This window comes from Cyprinodon tularosa, unplaced genomic scaffold, assembly GCF_016077235.1.
Source record: "Cyprinodon tularosa strain WSP-4 unplaced genomic scaffold, ASM1607723v1 ctg816, whole genome shotgun sequence".
Taxonomy (NCBI): domain Eukaryota; kingdom Metazoa; phylum Chordata; class Actinopteri; order Cyprinodontiformes; family Cyprinodontidae; genus Cyprinodon; species Cyprinodon tularosa.
In genome coordinates, this window is record NW_024039581.1 from 161,774 (window position 1) to 181,631 (window position 19,858).

Consider the following 19,858-nt stretch of genomic DNA (forward strand, 5'->3'; position numbering starts at 1 on the left):
GTCCTTGAAGAATTGAAGTGGTTTTTTTTGTTTTTTTGGGAGTAACCTACGGAAGAGAATTAGGGCCAATGAAAAAAAAATGTTAACTGATTTTTTTTATTTTATATTATTTCAGTATAGTATGGGAAAAAAGTCAGAATTCTGACTTTTTTCTCAGAATTCTGACTTTTTTTCTCTGAATTCTGACAATTAAAAAAAGTCAGAATTCAGTCAGAATTCGGAGATTAAAGTCAGAATTTTGCGATTCCCATGTTAAACTGAAATAAAATTTAAAAATCAGTTAACCCTTTCATGCATAGTGGTCACTACAGTGGACAGTTATTAAATGGTTGTTTTCTCTTAAATGAACATGTTTTAATGTCACATTTGCACATATGTTACTACAGTGGACGCTAATGTATCATCCTGCCACTTGTCAAACTGCCACCTACTCCTCAGCCTTTGCAAGTGACTTTTTTTTCCTCAAAAAAAACAAAATGGCTGACAGAGGAGCACATGGGTTGTGAGGGAGAGGAATATCTGCTCATTCCTTCTATTCTAGGCGATCCTTGCAGGTAAAAAAAATATGGGGCCATCAAGTAACAATAGTTTTCTTTAAAACAAAACAAAACAAGGTTATATCAGTTGCACAAATGCGCATTGTCCACCCAAGTGGACATGTTACCAACTCCCTAAAGAAAGTATATTTTTTTAAAAAATTTATGAAAATGTTTTTTTCATTCATAAAGAGTAATAAAAACACTTGGTAAAAAAATCATAACATATACTATCGTAATTCATGCATGAAAGGGTTAACTTTTTTTTTTTTTCAGTGGCCCTAATCCTCTTCCGTAGTAACCAAATGTTTAAGTGTGAGAAAGTTCTTTATGCAGCGGGTGGGTTAGTTCCCCTGGGGGGAGTGTGTGTGATTTTGTAAGGAATGTAGTGAAATGCCTCAGTCAGAGCTCTATCTCTCTCTCTGAGGATGTTAAATAAATTTGAACCTTATTTCTTGCAAGAAATGCCTCCGCCTCATCTTCCTAACTTCACAAACTTCAAACAGAAAACTGGGTTGGTTTTGTTTTCTTTAAAGGACAAAAAGTCCTAAAAATCGAAAAAAATGTCTTTGCTTGCAGCAATAATGGAAGATAAATCCCTCCGCATTGAAAGGAAATCTATGAGTTTTTTAACGTATACAGGTGCTGGTCATAAAATTAGAATATCATGAAAAAATAGATTGATTTCAGTAATTCCATTTAAAAAGTGAAACTTGTATATTATATTCATACATTACATACAAACTCATATATTTCAGATGTTTATTTTGTTTAATTTTGATGATTACAAATGACAACAAATGAAAATCTCCAATTCATCATATCAGAAAATTAGAATATTACTGAAGACCAATAAAAACAAAGGATTTATAGAAATGTTGGCCAACTGAAAAGTATGAACATGAAAAGTATGAGCATGTACAGCACTCAGTATTTAGTTGGGCCTCCTTTGGCCTGTATTACTGCAGCAATGCGGCGTGGCATGGAGTCGATCAGTCTGTGGCACTGCTCAGGTGTTATGATAGCCCAGGTTGCTCTAATAGTGGCTTTTAGCTCTTCTGAATTGTTGGGTCTGGTGTATTGCATCTTCTTCTTCACAATACCCCATAGATTTTCTATGGGGTTAAGGTCAGGAGAGTTTGCTGGCCAATTAAGAACAGGGATACCATGGTCCTTCAACCAGGTACTGGTAGCTTTGGCACTGTGTGCAGGTGCCAAGTCCTGTTGGAAAATGAAATCTGCATCTCCAAAAAGTTGGTCAGCTGCAGGAAGCATGAAGTGCTCTAAAACTTCCTGGTATGTGGCTGCGTTGACCCTGGACCTCAGAAAACACAATGGACCAACACCAGCAGATGACATGGCACCCCAAACCATCACTGACTGTGGAAACTTTACACTGGACTTCAAGCAACGTGGATGAAGTGCCTCTCTTCTTTTCCTCCAGACTCTGGGACCTTGATTTCCAAAGGAAATGCAAAATTTACTTTCATCAGAGAACATGACTTTGGACCACTCACCAGCAGTCCAGTCCTGTTTCTCTTTAGCCCAGGCAAGACGCTTCTGACGCTGTCTGTGGTTCAAGAGTGGCTTGACACAAGGAATGCGACAGCAGAAACCCATGTCTTTCATACGTCTGTGTGTGGTGGTTCTTGAAGCACTCACTCCAGCTGCAGTCCACTCTTTGTGAATCTCCCCCACATTTTTGAATGGGTTTTGTTTCACAATCCTCTCCAGGGTGCGGTTATCTCTCTTGCTTGTACACTTTTTTCGACCACATCTTTTCCTTCCCTTCGCCTCTCTATTAATGTGCTTGGACACTGAGCTCTGTGAACAGCCAGCCTCTTTAGCGATGACCTTTTGTGTCTTGCCCTCCTTGTGCAAGGTGTCGATGGTCGTCTTTTGGACAACTGTCAAGTCAGCAGTCTTCCCCATGATTGTGTAGCCTATAGAACTAGACTGAAAGACCATTTAAAGGCTTTTGCAGGTGGTTTGAGTTAATTAGCTGATTAGAGTGTGGCACCAGGGGCCATCAATTTTGAACCTTTTCACAATATTCTAATTTTCTGATATGATGAATTTGAGATTTTCATTTGTTGTCATTTGTAATCATCAAAATTAAACAAAATAACCATCTGAAATATATGAGTTTGTATGTAATGTATGAATATAATATACAAGTTTCACTTTTTAAATGGAATTACTGAAATCAATCTACTTTTTCATGATATTCTAATTTTATGACCAGCACCTGTAAAATAAACTTTTCTGTTTTCATGCCTCATATCTGTGGAGTAGGCCTAAATATGATGGATGATGGAAGAACATCGGACCAAACAGGACAGGCTTAAAAACGCTGAGCAACACATCCAGAAATAAACGCGGTTCAACTGAACTCACTTGACAACATGAAGTAGAGATCAAATACACAAAACAGTAAGACTCAGGAGGAAATTCCCTTTTTATGCTTTCAATAAATCAAGTAGTTGTTTAAAAAATTTAAATCATATAATCCAGGTTATTTTTGCCTGATGAAAAAAAAAACAGTTTGATAATCTGAAATATGGTTAAAAATACACAATATATGAAAAAAAACATCAGAAGAACTCTGTTAGATTATTGGAACAGAACAGTCAATGAAGGACTGAATAAAACCTCTTTCCCACTGAAAGTAGGTTAACGCCTGTTTTTGACCCATTTCTCACTGGCCGAAAGCATTGATGATGTCGGCAGTGCGACACCAATCAGGGACGTAAACAATGGAGAGCAACATGGAAGGAAGCCAGGGTGTAGTCACTGAGCTTTATTGTTTCTCTTATTTATCTGTCTGAATCCCTCAGAGCTGCTCCATGTTTATCCAATGGAAACAGAGATGACTGTGGTTGTTAGATCAGGAGCGACTGGTGCTGCGTCACTGCATGAAAAGTGAGATTTTCGTCCCCGTAAACCCCCGTAAACTCCCGCAGATCTGCCTGATTTTCGTCAGTTTCCGACAATTTGCAACTCGTGCTTGTCCGCGTTTGTCGTGCCACAAATTGTCGGAAACGGACTCTGACGTATGTGGAGAGCGATCAGCTGTACTAATGGCCCTAATTAGCATATGAATGCAGCAAACCCGCGCGGCTGGCCAGGTCTGGCTTGAATAAACTTCTCAGTATTGGCTGAAACCACTATTCTCAAACAAGTGAAATCGCTCGTGATTGGCAGCAAAACCACACGTGGCCACGCCAGGCTTTAATTTTCTTACTGAGTATTGGACGGAACCACTTCTTTTTAAACAAGTAAAGTCGCTCGTGATTGGTTGGCATATATATATATATTTACATATATATATTTATTCATTCATATATATATATATATATATATATATATATATATATATATATATTCATATATTTATTCATTCATATATTTGTTCATTCATATGCTGTGTATTTATGTTATCCTACACTACTACACAATTATTATGCTACCATCAAGGACATGAATGAATTTATACAGGAAATGAAGATTTGCCAGGAAGCTGTTTATGCAAAGAAAGAGCTTTATTAAAACACACACAACTATATACAACGCGTATCCAAACACATGCGTATCTAAAAATTACAACTCCGTGAACGGTCCGTTTGCTTCCTCGGGGTTGGAGGTAACTGGCAGCATTCCCTCCGAGGCAGGTCCGATGTGCAGACGCCTACTGTGCGTGGCCCTGTACTTCGGCATCGCTTCTAACCGGGACTGCAGCTTAACACAGAGTTCAGTGAGATCCGGCCTACGAAATGGCGGCGACCGTACAATCCATCCAGAGACACCGCCGACGACGCCATCTTCTTCGTCGGACATGAGGTCGACGGTGGCGGACTTCCAGAGTTCCACTTCCTCATCTGCCAGCACACTCTGCCTCGCCTTCAGCAGCTGAAAAAAAAACAATGAATCAGCGCACTGCGTATGGACACAACACATCTATCAATGCACCTGAAAAATAGTCACCAAATAAAGTCTTACCCTCTTTCTTCTGGCCCGACTCCGAGCAGATAGCCTGGCAGCCTCCGCACGCAGCGTGCTGGCTGGCAGCGTGTATCTGAAGCTCCTGCATACCGTCTCATAATACGTCTTACAGGCAGCTGGAAAACAATTAAATGAGAGTGGTATGAATAAAAAAAAAAAAAATCAAACGCAAGTCACAGTAACAAGGAAGGAGAAAACATTAAAACGAGTCACTTCCACACAATGTCGTCTTTATCAACATCGTGCAAATCCGAGCAAATAGGAGGTCACCGCCTCATTGTGAGGCGACTGTAGTCTGTGAAAAAAAAAAAAAAAGTACAGCTATGGTCGGTATCCATCCGTATCCATGTCCTTTTTCCGCAGAATGAAAGCATATTCTTTAAACCTTACCCCTGCTCCGGTTCATAGCGCCTGCAATTAGTCTCCGAGTTGTTAAGACGGCATATTGCTTCCTGTGAATCACAAAAAATACACTTTAATAAAGCTTTAGGCTAGGCTGCTTTTAGCTTACCTAGCTAGGCTAGGTTGTCTTTAGCTTGCCTAGCTAAGCTAGGCTGCTTTTAGCATAGCTACCAGTAATCGAACATATATTTACCGCTAGCGTGGCGTTGTGCACCCGTCCTCTCTTCCTCGAGTTCGTAGCATCGAATTCTCCAGCTGAGTGAGGCGCTCATTCATGTCGGCAGTATGTTGGGCAAGCTGACGAGACAGTCCGCTGATAGCAATCAGCAGTTTCTTCTCGTCAGTCTGCGGGCTGGCCGAAAGTTGTGGACTAAGAGCAGTTGGAGGCGAGTTGAACGCGAGACGTCGTGCAGCCATTGTTCACGTAACAACAAAATACAAACACGGTAAATGGAGATTAAGTTCACAACACAAACATGTCTGCTAATATGCTGGTCTCGCGAGAAGTCGTAGTGCACAAAAGCTCACACGTGATTGGACGATGGGGCCGAAGGCTCATCAGGCTCCTCCAATCACATACGACGTCATTGTTATACGGAAGGACTCGCGAGAAGAGCTCGCGTCGCTCCATTCTGGAAGGTGGCGGTAATGCACCTATAAATTGTTTGCAATTGCAATTGTTTGTCTCCATAAGATTGAATTTGAGCAGGTGGACATTAGAGATAATAAATGCAACAACAAGTTTTTGAATCAATATTCTATAAATAATATGTACCCAGGAAGAACAAAAAGCACAGCTCTCTTACAAACTTTTAAGAAATCTATGATAGTCAAAATTAGGACAAATTATTTGAAATTCCCAATTCCTCCTAAATATAAAGAATTACAATTTAAAATAATAAATAACATATATCCTTCAAATGAGTTTTTAAGAGAGAGATTTAAGTTTAATGTTGAGAATTGTGGCTTTTGTACAACTCAATTGGAAACAACTAAACATCTTTTTTATGAATGTAAAGAAGTATTAAACTTATGGGATCAACTTCGAACCTTTCTGTCTTCTAAAACAATAAATTTAGATTTTATTTCCTGGCAAAACATTCAATTCGGTTTATCCATTAAAGAAAAAAAATTTGGAATTTTTAATCAATATTCTAATAATTGTAACAAAGTATTATATCCATAAATGTCGCTATGCAAAATGCTCCCTCTCAATCTCTGCTCTCAAAAATGAACTTTCCCTTTTCAAAAGATGTCTGAGAAAGATGCAGAATTTAAATGCAATTAAATTGTTTGAGTTAATTGAAGAATTTCAGTTGGTAGTCCCCACTGATTAATTTACTTTAACTACTATTATTATTTTATTTATTTTATTTAATTTTATACTTTGTTCCAGCCTGTGCATTTAATTTTATTTTTCAAAAGCAGGAGTTGTGATATTTCTTCTTGTATTGAAATATTTGTTATTGACTTATTTGAGATTGTTATTGTTTTCTTATATATTCAATAACAAAAAAAAAAAAAAAAGTGGAAATCTAAAAAAAAAAATTAACCATTACAGCCAACTGATTCTGATTAAAACTAATTTTTGAAGTAAATTATTTTGTGTATTTTTTTTACATAACATTTGCATACACAGTAATCTAGCGTACTTTAATTAAATAAATCAATTCAAGCTAAAATGTAAGAGTCTATAATTAGGCTATACTGGGCCTGATCTATTTCTACCATCTATTTGGGGGATATTTATTGCCACACTTTGGGCCACTTAAAACCAATTTAGCATGCTGACCTATGACCTTATGACCACAGTGTACCAATCTTCTGATGGCTACTTCCAACAGGATAATGCGCCATGTTATAAAGTGAATCATCTCAGAATCATTTCTTGAAACTTTTCCACTTAAGTAATTGTGAATTGAGCATATTGACAGACAACATTTTATTTTTTATCTTAAATGCAAATTTAAAAAAAAATAATTACTGCTCTAAATGTATTGCTCTGTCAGCTAAAGATCTGTTTTGGTCTCTATACTTTAATTAAATAAATCAATTCAAGCTAAAATGTAAGAGGCTATACCTGATCTCTTTGTATCAGAGATTTTCTTACCCAGGGTTGCAGGGGGGATAAAACCCCCCCTGCAACCCTGGTTTGCATTTGTATAGCTCACAGCATGTTCATTTACATGTTAAAGCCTCCCCTAGAATTCCATGGGGGGGAGGCATGGGGGGAACACTGCCTAAGAAATTCAATTTCTGACAATTTACGGGAGTTTTCGGCGAAGCCTGCAAATTGCCGTATACTGCCGCTAACCTGAAGTTCCACGACAATCTACAGTGCCGTATATTGACGAAAATCCCACTTTTCATGCAGTGCGTGTTCACGTCTGTACGATGCGTTCAAGGGTGTCACGTAAGTTAGTGCCTATCATAGCAGAGGAGATTTTAACACCGGTCGCTTGCCGAGTCGTTTGACCTGGATAGACATGCGTCAGTGAGCTGTTACCGTGGCAACTAAAAGCCCATTGTTCCCAGGTTCTGTAAAAATGTAAAAAACAATCCACTGGACTTGGTTTCCAAGATTTGAAGACGTTTCTCCACCTCTCCAGGAAGCTTTCCCAATTCAAATGTCCGCAGTGAGTTTGAGTCTTATATAGACAAAGCCTTGTATTGCTTGGAAACATGCAAATTGTAACCGATGAATGGGTCGTTTGGTTCCATTGTTAGCCTGTAATATCTGAAACGGGTCTATGATTCTGAAGGTCGGTCGTTAAAGGGGGGGGATGTCTATGATTGTTAAGAGTCGGTCGTTACCGACCTACCAGCTCCAGCGGGTGAACAATACCTCCTTAGATATTACAGGCTAACGATGGAACCAAACGACCCACTCATCGGTTCCATTTGCATGTTTCCAAGCGATACAAGGCTTTGTCTATAAAGACTCAGTGGAGAAACGTCTTCAAGCCTTGGAAACCAAGTCCAGTGGATTTTTCTGAACTTTTACGGAATGACTATGACCTGGATGACTGAGAATCTTCATCAGCCATTGTTCCCAGGTTTTTTCAGCCAGTGGGAAACAGGTACAACACTGGAAAAAACCTAATCTAGATAAGTCATTTTTTCTTAAAATAATCTTAAAATGTTCTTGGATTGAGTAGGAAAAAGTGACATTTTGCCAATGGAAGACAATTTACTCTTAAAATAGGAAAACACAACTGCATTGTCTTATTTCAAGTGCATATTATCTAATTATCTTATTTTAAAAGTAAAAATATTCATTCCATTGGCAAACTATCCCATTTACCTACTGAAATTAAGGGAAAATAAACTTAATTTAAGAAGATTTTACTTATTTCTAGATCATTTTTCTAGTGTAACAAGCATGAAACAACAACCATTAGAGAACAGGTGGGTACTGACCAGTCATTTCTGCACTTGAAAGAAGCCTCTTGCCAAAGTATCTTGAGCTGAGGCAGCGTCATGTCTTTAAGCTGGAACACCAGCTGCAGGAGCTCTTGTGAAACCTTAAAGATGATCCAAAAATGATTCAAACCGATGAATTTGCATTGTTTTCATGGTATTACTCGTCTATGGTTTCTCCAGGGTGGGAATTAAATGCCAATGAAAGGGGAGTAAGGTCAGACTCTCTGAAATAAAACCATATAAACACAGCAGTTTCACAGACAGAGAGAGAACGTGGTTAACCCCAGCGGGGCAACCAGGGGGCGACATGACTCACAAATACAAACATGTTCTCATGGACCACACAGAGGAGGAGCAATATTTATCTGCAGGATTTTGTTCCTTTAGAAATACAAGCATAAGAATCCATTTTGTAATTTGCAGTAACTGCTGGGGGGGTCACTGGTGTTCAGAGCTGTCCTTTAATGTTTATTACTGCAGTAGACGTATAAATCCTGCTGTTTAAAAAGACTTTTGTAGAAGTCAGAGGATCAATTTAAGCTTTTTACTCCAGTTAAAGTGTAAAAGTACCATTTTAAAAACTACTTAAAGTATAAAAGTAAAAGTAATGCAGGTAAAACTGTTAAAGCCAGAAGACCCTTAGACTTCATTTTCTTAGTTTTATAACTAATGGTACCATCGTCACATTTAACTTTGCATCATCTTGATAACATGATTTACTTTGGTATGTGGTGAGCAACAAGTTGGGGCAGCACCGAGTCCAACTACAGAGAAACTACCGTATTTACTGAACTATAGAGCGCACCGGCTATAAGCTGATATCTACTGAACTGTCTCCCACCAAACCTGTAGGGGGCGCTCTATTTATATCCCCTGGAGTAGGGAGGAAGAATGCTAGCCTCCGTTAGCTTGTTAGCTCACAGCAGTTAGAGCTTCTACTGAAAGATGGAGCTTCATCAGCTCTTTATTTCAGCTCTGCAGGAGTTGAGCTCAGTCTCTTCATTGGTTCAGCAGCTTAAACGCAGCAAATAAATGTTAAAATGTGTGAATTCAGGACATTTGTTCTCCATCGTACCGCTGATAGCATGTTATGCTAAAAAAAAATTAGCCCATTATTCTGTAATTTCCAGCTTTGCACTGGAATAAAAAAAATTAATCTAGAAAAGTAATTTTTTCTTAAAATAAGTGTATTTGTTCTTGAATTGAGGAGGTAAAAGAGACATTTTGCCAATGGACCAATATAATTTACACTCAAAATAAGAAAACACAATTGCGTCGTCTTATTTCAAGGGCATTTCATCTAATTATCTTATTTTAAGAGTAAAAAAAAACTCATTCCATTGGCAAACTATCTCATTTACCGACTCAAATTAAGGGTAAATACACTTAATTTAAGAAATTTAAGAAAGTGTGACTTCCTCTGACTGTACACTGGAAAAACTATCTAGAAATAAGTAAAAATTTCTTAAATTAAGTGTATTTATCCTTAATTTGAGTCGGTAAATGAGATAGTTTGCCAATGGAATTAGTTTTTTTTTACTCTTAAAATAAGATAATTAGATGAAATGCCCTTGAAATAAGACGACGCAATTGTGTTTTCTTATTTTAAGTGTAAATTGTCTTGTTCCATTGGCACAATTTTTTTTACCTCCTCAATCCAAGAACAAATGCACTTATTTTAAGAAAAAATTACTTATCGAGATTTAAATTTTTTGTAGTGTAAGAAAAAAATCCACAGAAAAGCTGCAGCTTCTTATAAACTGCATGGTTCAAAGCGTGGGAAAAAGTAGCGACTTATAGTCTGGAGAATACGGTAATTGTCAATGTGAAATAAATTATTTTGATGTTTTTTTTTTTTGTTTTTTGTTTTTAATAGCAACAGGCCAGAATGAAAATGAGCTAAACTGAAACAAAACTAATGACTCTATTTTTAAAATGAAGGCAGTCGAGGTAAAAAGTTAATTAAATAATTACTCAAGTAAAATATAGACAGCCAATATTGCTACTTAAGTAAAGTATTTGTACTTTGTTACTCTATTGTTTTTGAGTCTAATATTAAACTTTGGAAAAACTTCTCAATCAATAAAAGTTTTTGGGTTGAACGTTCCTGTTTTCTCAGATTTTTTCTTTTTTCACCGATTTTTCTCTCTCAAATTTTGTTTTATACTTTTGTTTTCATGTTTTATTTAAAAAAAAATACTTAAAAAATTTCTATTTCACATTGTTGTAAACATGTTCCTTTAGAGATTTTATATTTTCACTTTTTCATATTTCTGAGTTTTACAAAAGGCCTTCTTTTTAATAGATTTCAAAGCAATTTTTCACATCTGGATTTTATTTCTGTTAATAAAATGTGCTTTTTTTATATTAATATCCAATGTTTACAACAATAAAGGAACAAAATTCGCTCCATAGTGACTGACCTTAATATAAGCTATAGTATAGACCAGAAAACATGGTTAAAATAGACGGGAGGCTCTTATGTTTGCAGGTTACCAGCTGTGGATCTGAGGCCGTCCTGCATAACGATCTGACGGTCTGGATAACTTTCTGCGGCGTTGTCAGCCTGGCTTTTCGCAGCCTCGAGGCGTCGTCATCCTCAAACTGCAGGTCAGTAAGTACAGCAGGATTTAGGGGCCCTAAAAAGACAGAGGGATATAAGGATTGGCTGCATGGCTGTTAGGAAGCAGTGCTACTAAAGCATGATGGTAGAAATGTTAGCCTGACCTGCTCCTAAAGAGGCTCCTGACTGCGCTTTGAGCAGCATCAACACAGACACACTCTTGGTCCTAACGGGCCCTGAAGCTTCCAGTGTCACCACTTCAGTGCAGTTTGCTTCTTCCATCATCGTCTCTCCAGGGCGCTGAATGCAGTGCAGCTCCATCTGCACCATCTAGTGAAGAGGAAACAATCTTTTAGCTCAACCTAAACCCTGAAATAATCCCTTGTAGGATCAGAACTTACAGTATCTTCAGTCAGAGCTACGGAGTGAGGCCAGAGTTCGGCCAGTCTGGAGCGATGGCACCGTTTTAGATCCCTGCTCTTCAGCAGCGCAGCTCCTTGTCTCTCATATCTGCTGGTGCACGTTCCGTGGACGTCGGTCTGAGGGAAAGCAGGTCATTAAAAACAACAGGAGAATAAGAGCAAACCCAATGCACTGGAAAAAATAGAAATGTAGATAAGCCACTTTTTCTTAAATTAAGTGCATTTGTTCTTGGATTGAGGAGGTAAGTGAGACACTTTGCCAACTGAACAAGACAATTTACATTTAAAATAAAAAACACAATCGCATTTCAAGTGCTTATTATCTAATTATCTTATTTCAAGAGTAAAAATATTCATTCCATTGGCAAACTACCTCATTTACCTGTTAAAATTAAGGGTAACTACACTTAATTTAAGAAATTCTTACTTATTTCTAGATTGATTTTGCAGTGCATGACTTTCCTCCTGCACCGTCTACATTGTCGATCTCTGCTGCACCTTAAAATGGAAATGTTTCTCTCTGTTGTAAGCCGCTCAGTCACTGTTAAAAAGCTTTATGCATCAAATTTCATTTTGTTTTCACTCTGTGTATACGAGTTGACAATAAAACATGTCTAAGTCTAAAGGTTTGACATGTTAAATGCTAGTTCATGCTGTAGAAATCAGCGAAAATTTTTTAAATTAGGTGTATTTACCCTTAATTTGAGTTGGTAAATTAGATGATTTTTAGTATTTTTACTCTTAAAATAAGATAATTAGATAAAATGCACTTGAAATAAGACAATGTGATTGTGTTTTATTGTTGTAAATGTAAATTGTCTTGTTCCATTGGAAAAATGTCCGACTTACCTCCTTAATTCAAGAACAAATGCACTTAATAAAAAAAAAAAAGACTTATTTAGTGTAAGAAAACAGACGGAGTAGCAGCAGTTGTTAAACTGGCAAAGAAAACCATTTAATTCAGTAGATTATTTTACATATATCATGGAAGTAATTTTCAGTTCAATTCTATTCAGTTTATTTCTATGGCACCAATTTACAACACGTGTCATCTCAAGTCACCTTCCAGTTCACCAGTTCATCCAATTAACAGTTTTTCCTTTTTGGTACACAAAAGAGAAAACTAATTTCGTAAAAACGGATTCAGAGGTTTCCATGAAATGAGTTGATTTAAAAGCTTTAATTGGTTGGAATCTTCTTCTAAAAAATGCAGCTTTTTGCTTTGCTTGTCAGGTTTTTGGCTCACGTCTCAGATAGGATGCATTAGTGAATGATGGAGGCAGTCAGAGATGGCAAAAGTACTCACTTTCCGTACTTGAGTAAAAGTACAGATACTTATGTCAAAAAATACTCTGGTAAAAGTGGAAGTACTGATTAAACTTCTTTACTCAAGTAAAAGTAACAAAGTACAGGCTTGTAAATTTACTTAAAGTATAAAAGTAAAAGTAGAAACCACTTTTTTCATGCTGTTGCCTACATTTTAAATGGATGTCTGCCAATAGGACTAGATCTCCGTTGTGTTCATTTTCAATCATCTCGTCGTCCATGCTACTATGCTAACGCCACCGCCACCAAGCTGCAATGATTTGCCGCCAATGAATACCGCCGAATCTGTCGATTCATCTTGTAGTGGTGCGTCAAATGCAACGTAGATTCCCATCCAATTAGATTGAATTTGGTATTGATGACGTGAAAAATAATAACGGTAACTCCATTGAAATGATTCAAAACTAAAGTAACGAGCCAATTTTTTAAAATGTAAGGAGTAGAAAGTACAGATATTTGTGTAAAAATGTAAGGAGTAGAAGTAAAAAGTTGCCATAAAAATAAGTAGTAAAGTAAAGTAAAAATATCAGAAAAATCTACTTGAGTACAGTAACGAAGTATTTGTACTTCGTTACTTCCCATCTCTGGAGGCAGTTAATAAAAAAACACGAAAACTGGAAAAAAAAAATAAAAAAAAAATAATATATATATATATTATAAAACAGTAAACTTAATCTTGTCTGGCCAGACACACTGGAAACAAGTAAAAATGTCTTAAATTAAGTGTATTTACCCTTAATTTGAGCAGGTAAATGAGTATTTTTACTCTTGAAATAAGATAATTAGATAATATGCACTTGAAATAAGACAATGCATTTGTTTTTTTTTTTGTTTTTTAGCACCTATTTTAAGAAAAAAATGACTTATCTAGATTGTGATTTTTTCCAGTGTAGCAGGTTGAATATTGTCTCACCTCAGTCTCGTCTTTGAATTTGGAGACCTTTGGGGAGGTCTGGAGCATGCTCAGCAGAGCCCTTTTAATGTTCAGGGCCCACATCTGCTCCCCCTCCTGATGACAGACGGCTGTGACCTTCCCCCCCTGGAGGGAGAACTTGAGGCGTGTTTTCTCCAGTGACTCCCTGGGAAACAAAAACACCAGATGAGCAGTTCCCCCCCCCCTCATCCTTCCTCCCAAGACAAGAGAACAAACAGAGGAGCCACATCTGAACCAATAAAGGATAGAAATCAGAAGGATGTAAAGTTGCCAGTTGTACGCAGCAACCGAAACGTTGACAGGGTGTTACCTCAAAGTTTTTAAATGCAGGACAGAGTGTTCCCTCTGAGGGGAGAGACGCTTTATCTGGGAGCTCCTTATCTGTCGGAAAAGCAGACGCTTAAATCCACCACTCTGTGCTTTTTACACCGGAAAAAATCCAAATCTAGATAAGTCCTTTTTTCTTAAAATAAGTGCATTTGTTCTTGGATTGAGGAAGTAAAAGACATTTTTTCCAATGGAACAAGACAATTTATACTTAAAATAAGAAAACACAATTGCATTATATTATGCATGTTATCTTATTATCTTATTTTAAGAGTAAAAATACTCATTCCATTGGAAAACTACCTAATTTACCTCAAATTAAGGATAAATACACTTAATTTAAGACATTTTTACTAATCTCTAGATGTTTTTTCCAGTGTAGAAAACCAAAGAACAGCTTGGAGCCAAAGCCGACCTGCATCATTAGGTGACAGTTGGAGACGACCTGGATATCCACCAGGCAGTCCAGGGCCAGGCCGTTCCTGCCACCGTTTGAGCCATGGAGGGTGGTGGTGATAGATGTGCTGTACCTGTAGGTGTATCTCACACCTTTCTGACCTGAGAGGTCAGCGTGTGGAGATCCTGAAGGTGTAGAGATCAACACATCCAATCCTTGTTGCCAGTCTTCAAATGATTTGACTTGTTTTTCTTAATATTTGAGGGTTTATTTTGTGCAGTAAAAAAAAAATCTCAAAATCTCACCAGAACAACTTGAGTCACAGCGAGTTGCTTCCACCAGACGACAGCCACCTGCTAAACATAAGGTCCAGTAAAACCTCTGATCCCACTGGAAATTCTAATCTCTCCACTGACATATTGAGAAGAAATGTGAACACTTACCAGAGAGAAGTGAAAAAATGAGGATAACCTGTTTGTAACCGAGCAGCGACACAGATCCGGCCATGGCACCCGGGGATCAGAGCAGGTCCCTCAGAAGCTCAACATGTGTGTGAGATGAAAGCCGAGCTCTGTTCCTTTAACTGAATGAGCCGGCTTGTACGCCGACATCTACTGTGACCCGTACTGCTCCCAGCAGCATATCAGGAAGCAGCTCCCAAGCTAAAGCTACAAACACTTGATGGGCGAATCACTTGGCAAAGCCTTGACACTAAAAACACACGAAGAAGTATGGTTTAAATTAGAGACATGGAGAAAATGGAGGATTATGTTTAAAAACCTAAAGTATCCATATACCTCTGCTTGGATGGATGGATGGATGGATGGATGGATGATGGATGGATGGATGGATGGATGGATGGATGGATGGATGGATGGTGGATGGATGGATGGATGGATGGATGATGGATGGATGGATGGATGGATGATGGATGGATGGATGGATGATGGATGGATGGATGGATGATGGGTGGATGATGGATGATGGATGGATGGATGATGGATGGATGGATGATGGATGGATGGATGGATGGATGGATGGATGATGGATGGATGGATGATGGATGGATGGATGATGGATGGATGGATGGATGGATGGATGGATGGATGATGGATGATGGATGATGGATGGATGGATGGATGGATGGATGGATGGATGGATGGATGGATGGATGATGGATGGATGGATGGATGGATGGATGATGGATGGATGGATGATGGATGGATGGATGGATGGATGGATGGATGGATGGATGATGGGTGGATGATGGATGGATGGATGGATGATGGATGGATGGATGATGGGTGGATGATGGATGGATGGATGATGGATGGATGGATGGATGGATGATGGATGGATGGATGGATGGATGGATGGATGGATGATGGATGGATGGATGGATGGATGGATGGATGATGGATGGATGATGGATGGATGGATGATGGATGGATGGATGATGGATGGATGGATGGATGATGGATGGATGGATGATGGATGGATGGATGGATGGATGATGGATGGATGGATGATGGATGGATGATGGATGGATGGATGGATGATGGGTGGATGATGGATGGATGGATGATGGATGGATGGATGGATGATGGATGGATGGATGGATGGATGGATGATGGATGGATGGATGAATGATGGATGGATCGATGATGGATGGATGATGGATGGATGGATGGATGGATGGATAGATGGATGGATGATGGATGGATGGATGATGGATGGATGGATGATGGATGGATCGATGATGGATGGATCGATGATGGATGGATGATGGATGGATGGATGGATGATGGATGGATGGATGGATGATGGATGGATGATGGATGGATCGATGATGGATGGATGATGGATGGATGGATGATGGATGGATGATGGATGATGGATGATGGATGGATGGATGATGGATGGATGGATGGATGGATGATAGATGATGGATGGATGGATGGATGGATGGATGGATGGATGGATGATGGATGGATGATGGATGATGGATGGATGGATGATGGATGGATGATGGCTGGATGGATGATGGATGGATGATGGATGGATGGATGGATGGATGATGGATGGATGATGGATGGATGGATGGATGATGGCTGGATGGATGATGGATGGATGATGGATGGATGGATGATGGATGGATGGATGGATGATGGGTGGATGGATGATGGATGGATGATGGATGGATGATGGATGGATGATGGATGGATGGATGATGGATGGATGGATGATGGGTGGATGATGGATGGATGATGGATGGAGGGATGATGGGTGGATGATGGATGGATGATGGATGGATGGATGATGGGTGGATGATGGATGGATGATGGGTGGATGATGGATGGATGATGGATGGATGGATGATGGGTGGATGATGGATGGATGATGGATGGATGATGGATGGATGGATGGATGGATGTATGGATGATGGATGGATGGATGATGGGTGGATGATGGATGGATGATGGGTGGATGATGGGTGGATGATGGATGGATGATGGGTGGATGATGGATGGATGATGGGTGGATGATGGATGGATGGATGATGGATGGATGGATGGATGGATGGATGGATGGATGATGGGTGGATGGATGATGGATGGATGGATGATGGGTGGATGATGGATGGATGGATGGATGGATGGATGATGGGTGGATGATGGATGGATGATGGATGGATGATGGACGATGGATGGATGGATGATGGATGGATGATGGGTGGATGATGGACGATGGATGGATGGATGATGGATGATGGATGGATGGATGATGGATGGATGATGGATGGATGATGGATGGATGGATGGATGGATGGATGGATGATGGATGGATGGATGATGGGTGGATGATGGATGGATGATGGATGGGTGGATGATGGGTGGATGATGGGTGGATGATGGGTGGATGATGGATGGATGGATGATGGATGGATGGATGATGGGTGGATGGATGATGGATGGATGGATGATGGATGGATGGATGGATGATGGGTGGATGATGGATGGATGATGGATGGATGATGGACGATGGATGGATGGATGATGGATGGATGATGGGTGGATGATGGATGGATGGATGATGGATGGATGATGGATGGGTGGATGATGGATGGATGATGGATGGATGATGGATGATGGATGGATGGATGGATGGATGATGGGTGGATGATGGATGGATGATGGATGGATGGATGATGGATGGATGATGGATGGATGATGGATGGATGGATGGATGGATGATGGATGGATGGATGATGGATGGATGGATGGATGGATGATGGGTGGATGATGGATGGATGATGGACGATGGATGGATGGATGATGGATGGATGGATGATGGATGGATGATGGATGGATGATGGGTGGATGATGGATGGATGATGGATGGATGGATGATGGGTGGATGATGGATGGATGATGGATGGATGATGGATGGATGGATGATGGATGGATGGATGATGGGTGGATGATGGATGGATGATGGATGGATGATGGATGGATGGATGATGGATGGATGATGGATGGATGGATGGATGATGGATGGATGATGGATGGATGGATGATGGGTGGATGATGGATGGATGATGGATGGATGATGGATGGATGGATGATGGATGGATGATGGATGATGGATGGATGGATGATGGATGGATGATGGATGGATGGATGATGGGTGGATGATGGATGGATGGATGATGGGTGGATGATGGGTGGATGATGGATGGATGGATGGATGGATGGATGATGGATGGATGGATGATGGATGGATGGATGATGGATGGATGGATGGATGGATGATCACTGGATTTTTTCCAGTGATCATCACTAGGAGACAAATAGAAAATGTTTTTGTTTATTTCATGGTTTTTTTTTGCTCCTTTAATACATCTGTCGTGGTCCAGCTTTGATGACACAAAAAAAGGTCCAAAAATGCCACAGATGCACCATGGACAGGTAATTTACGCAGGAAAAAGAAAAACCGTTCCAAGTAAACTCCTTCAGTTTTCTTTGTTTGTTTCTCCTCAGGCAAGCAAACAGAAAAGGTCAAACATTTCCTCCATGCTTCTCCTGCGCTGGTAAAAAAACAACAAAAAATACACCCACCCAGATGCATGCTGGTCCTACCATTAATAAAAAAATTATTCACCCAAATTAATCATAACTAACCAGACACAAAGAAACACAGCTAAATAACCAAAAAAACATAATCCCATAACAGATATCAAACAATAAAGTAGAATAAACTACATTGTCCACAAAAATATTTATTTTTGTTAATAATAAACAAAAATAATTGGCTCCTACATCATTTACAGGTATTGTACTGTTTGCATATATTTATATGTGCTGAAAGCAAAGCAACATCCTTCCTCTTTACCAAACTTCAGGCTTTTAGCGAGGAATATTTTACAGTGTCCACCCTGGTGTATCACATCTTTAGGCTTTGCCCAACATATTGGTGGATCCTCCCCTGGAAAATGTTGAACTTTAGACTTTCTGAAATTCAGAATTTCTAAATTTTCTCCATCCTGGAGAGAAATATCAGCTGTGCTGCTGCCATCAACACCTTTGTTTCTAGATGTTGGAGCTTGGCCTGTTTTCCAGTGTAGTCCTGTTTCTCTGACTGTGACTAACTGGATGTGCTCTCTTCATCCTCTGACATGGGAGCTGGCTCGGAGCTCGTCTGCCTGGCTGTGTGTTTCCTGGACGGGGCCGCCTGTTGAGCTGGTTGACAGTTGCCTTTTGTATCTATGCTTCTTTTTCTATGTCTGCTTCTGTCTCCTTGAACCCCAGTGGGCCTCAGCAGATGGCCGCTCACACTGAGCCTGGTTCTGCTGGAGGTTTCTTCCTGTTCAAAGGGAGTTTTTCCTCTCCACTGTCGCTACAAGCATGCTAAGTGTGAGGGATTGCTGAAGGGTCAATGAGTCGATGCAATCAGCTGGTTTTCCTTAGATAGAAAACTTTGAATCGATCTGACTGGAGGATCTGGTGAACTGGAAAGTGCCTAATTTTTATATATATATATATATATATATATATATATATATATATATATATATATATATATATATATATATATATATATATATATATATACACACTTGTAGAAGTTCTAGGAACCACTAGTAAACCTGCAGATTGAGAGCGAGGTGCTCTGTTGGGAACATTAGGAACAATCAGCCACGTCCGTCGTTGTGAAAAAGTTCCCATGAGATCCTCCGTCCAAGTCTCCTTCCCCCATCATTAAACCCATAGCCTGCCACCCATTCTTTCCACGACTAAACCGCCAGCGTGGTCCACGCCCGTGATCTGCGTGTCGTTCATGCACCATAACAGGAATACGAAAAAGAAAACTATTTATACGGTTGGTGTAGAAATGTTATAGCATTTTAGCCTACTTGATATTTCTAAATGTGGTGAGTAGCAGACCTCTTAGCGGTGCGCCTCTATATTATGGTCAAATTGGAATATTTATGTGTTGAATCATGAATTAGTGGCATTAGTTCAAATG

The 19,858-nt window shown here is 39.4% G+C and overlaps 1 protein-coding gene across 1 annotated transcript in view; it reads right to left on the minus strand.

Moving 5' to 3' along the window:
- The window catches only part of LOC119774543 (apolipophorins-like), a 46,307-nt gene extending 31,379 nt beyond the window's left edge, over positions 1–14,928 (minus strand). Inside the window, exons 1-9 of the mRNA XM_038272073.1 lie at positions 14,776–14,928; positions 14,638–14,685; positions 14,351–14,517; positions 13,919–13,989; positions 13,588–13,753; positions 11,328–11,465; positions 11,091–11,256; positions 10,860–11,002; positions 8,361–8,464 (exon numbers count right to left, since the gene is read on the minus strand). Of these exons, the coding sequence (XP_038128001.1) occupies positions 8,361–8,464; positions 10,860–11,002; positions 11,091–11,256; positions 11,328–11,465; positions 13,588–13,753; positions 13,919–13,989; positions 14,351–14,517; positions 14,638–14,685; positions 14,776–14,839 (1,067 nt within the window). The 5' untranslated portion in view covers positions 14,840–14,928. The remainder of the gene's footprint in view (positions 1–8,360; positions 8,465–10,859; positions 11,003–11,090; positions 11,257–11,327; positions 11,466–13,587; positions 13,754–13,918; positions 13,990–14,350; positions 14,518–14,637; positions 14,686–14,775) is intronic.
- Positions 14,929–19,858: the final 4,930 nt, after the last annotated feature.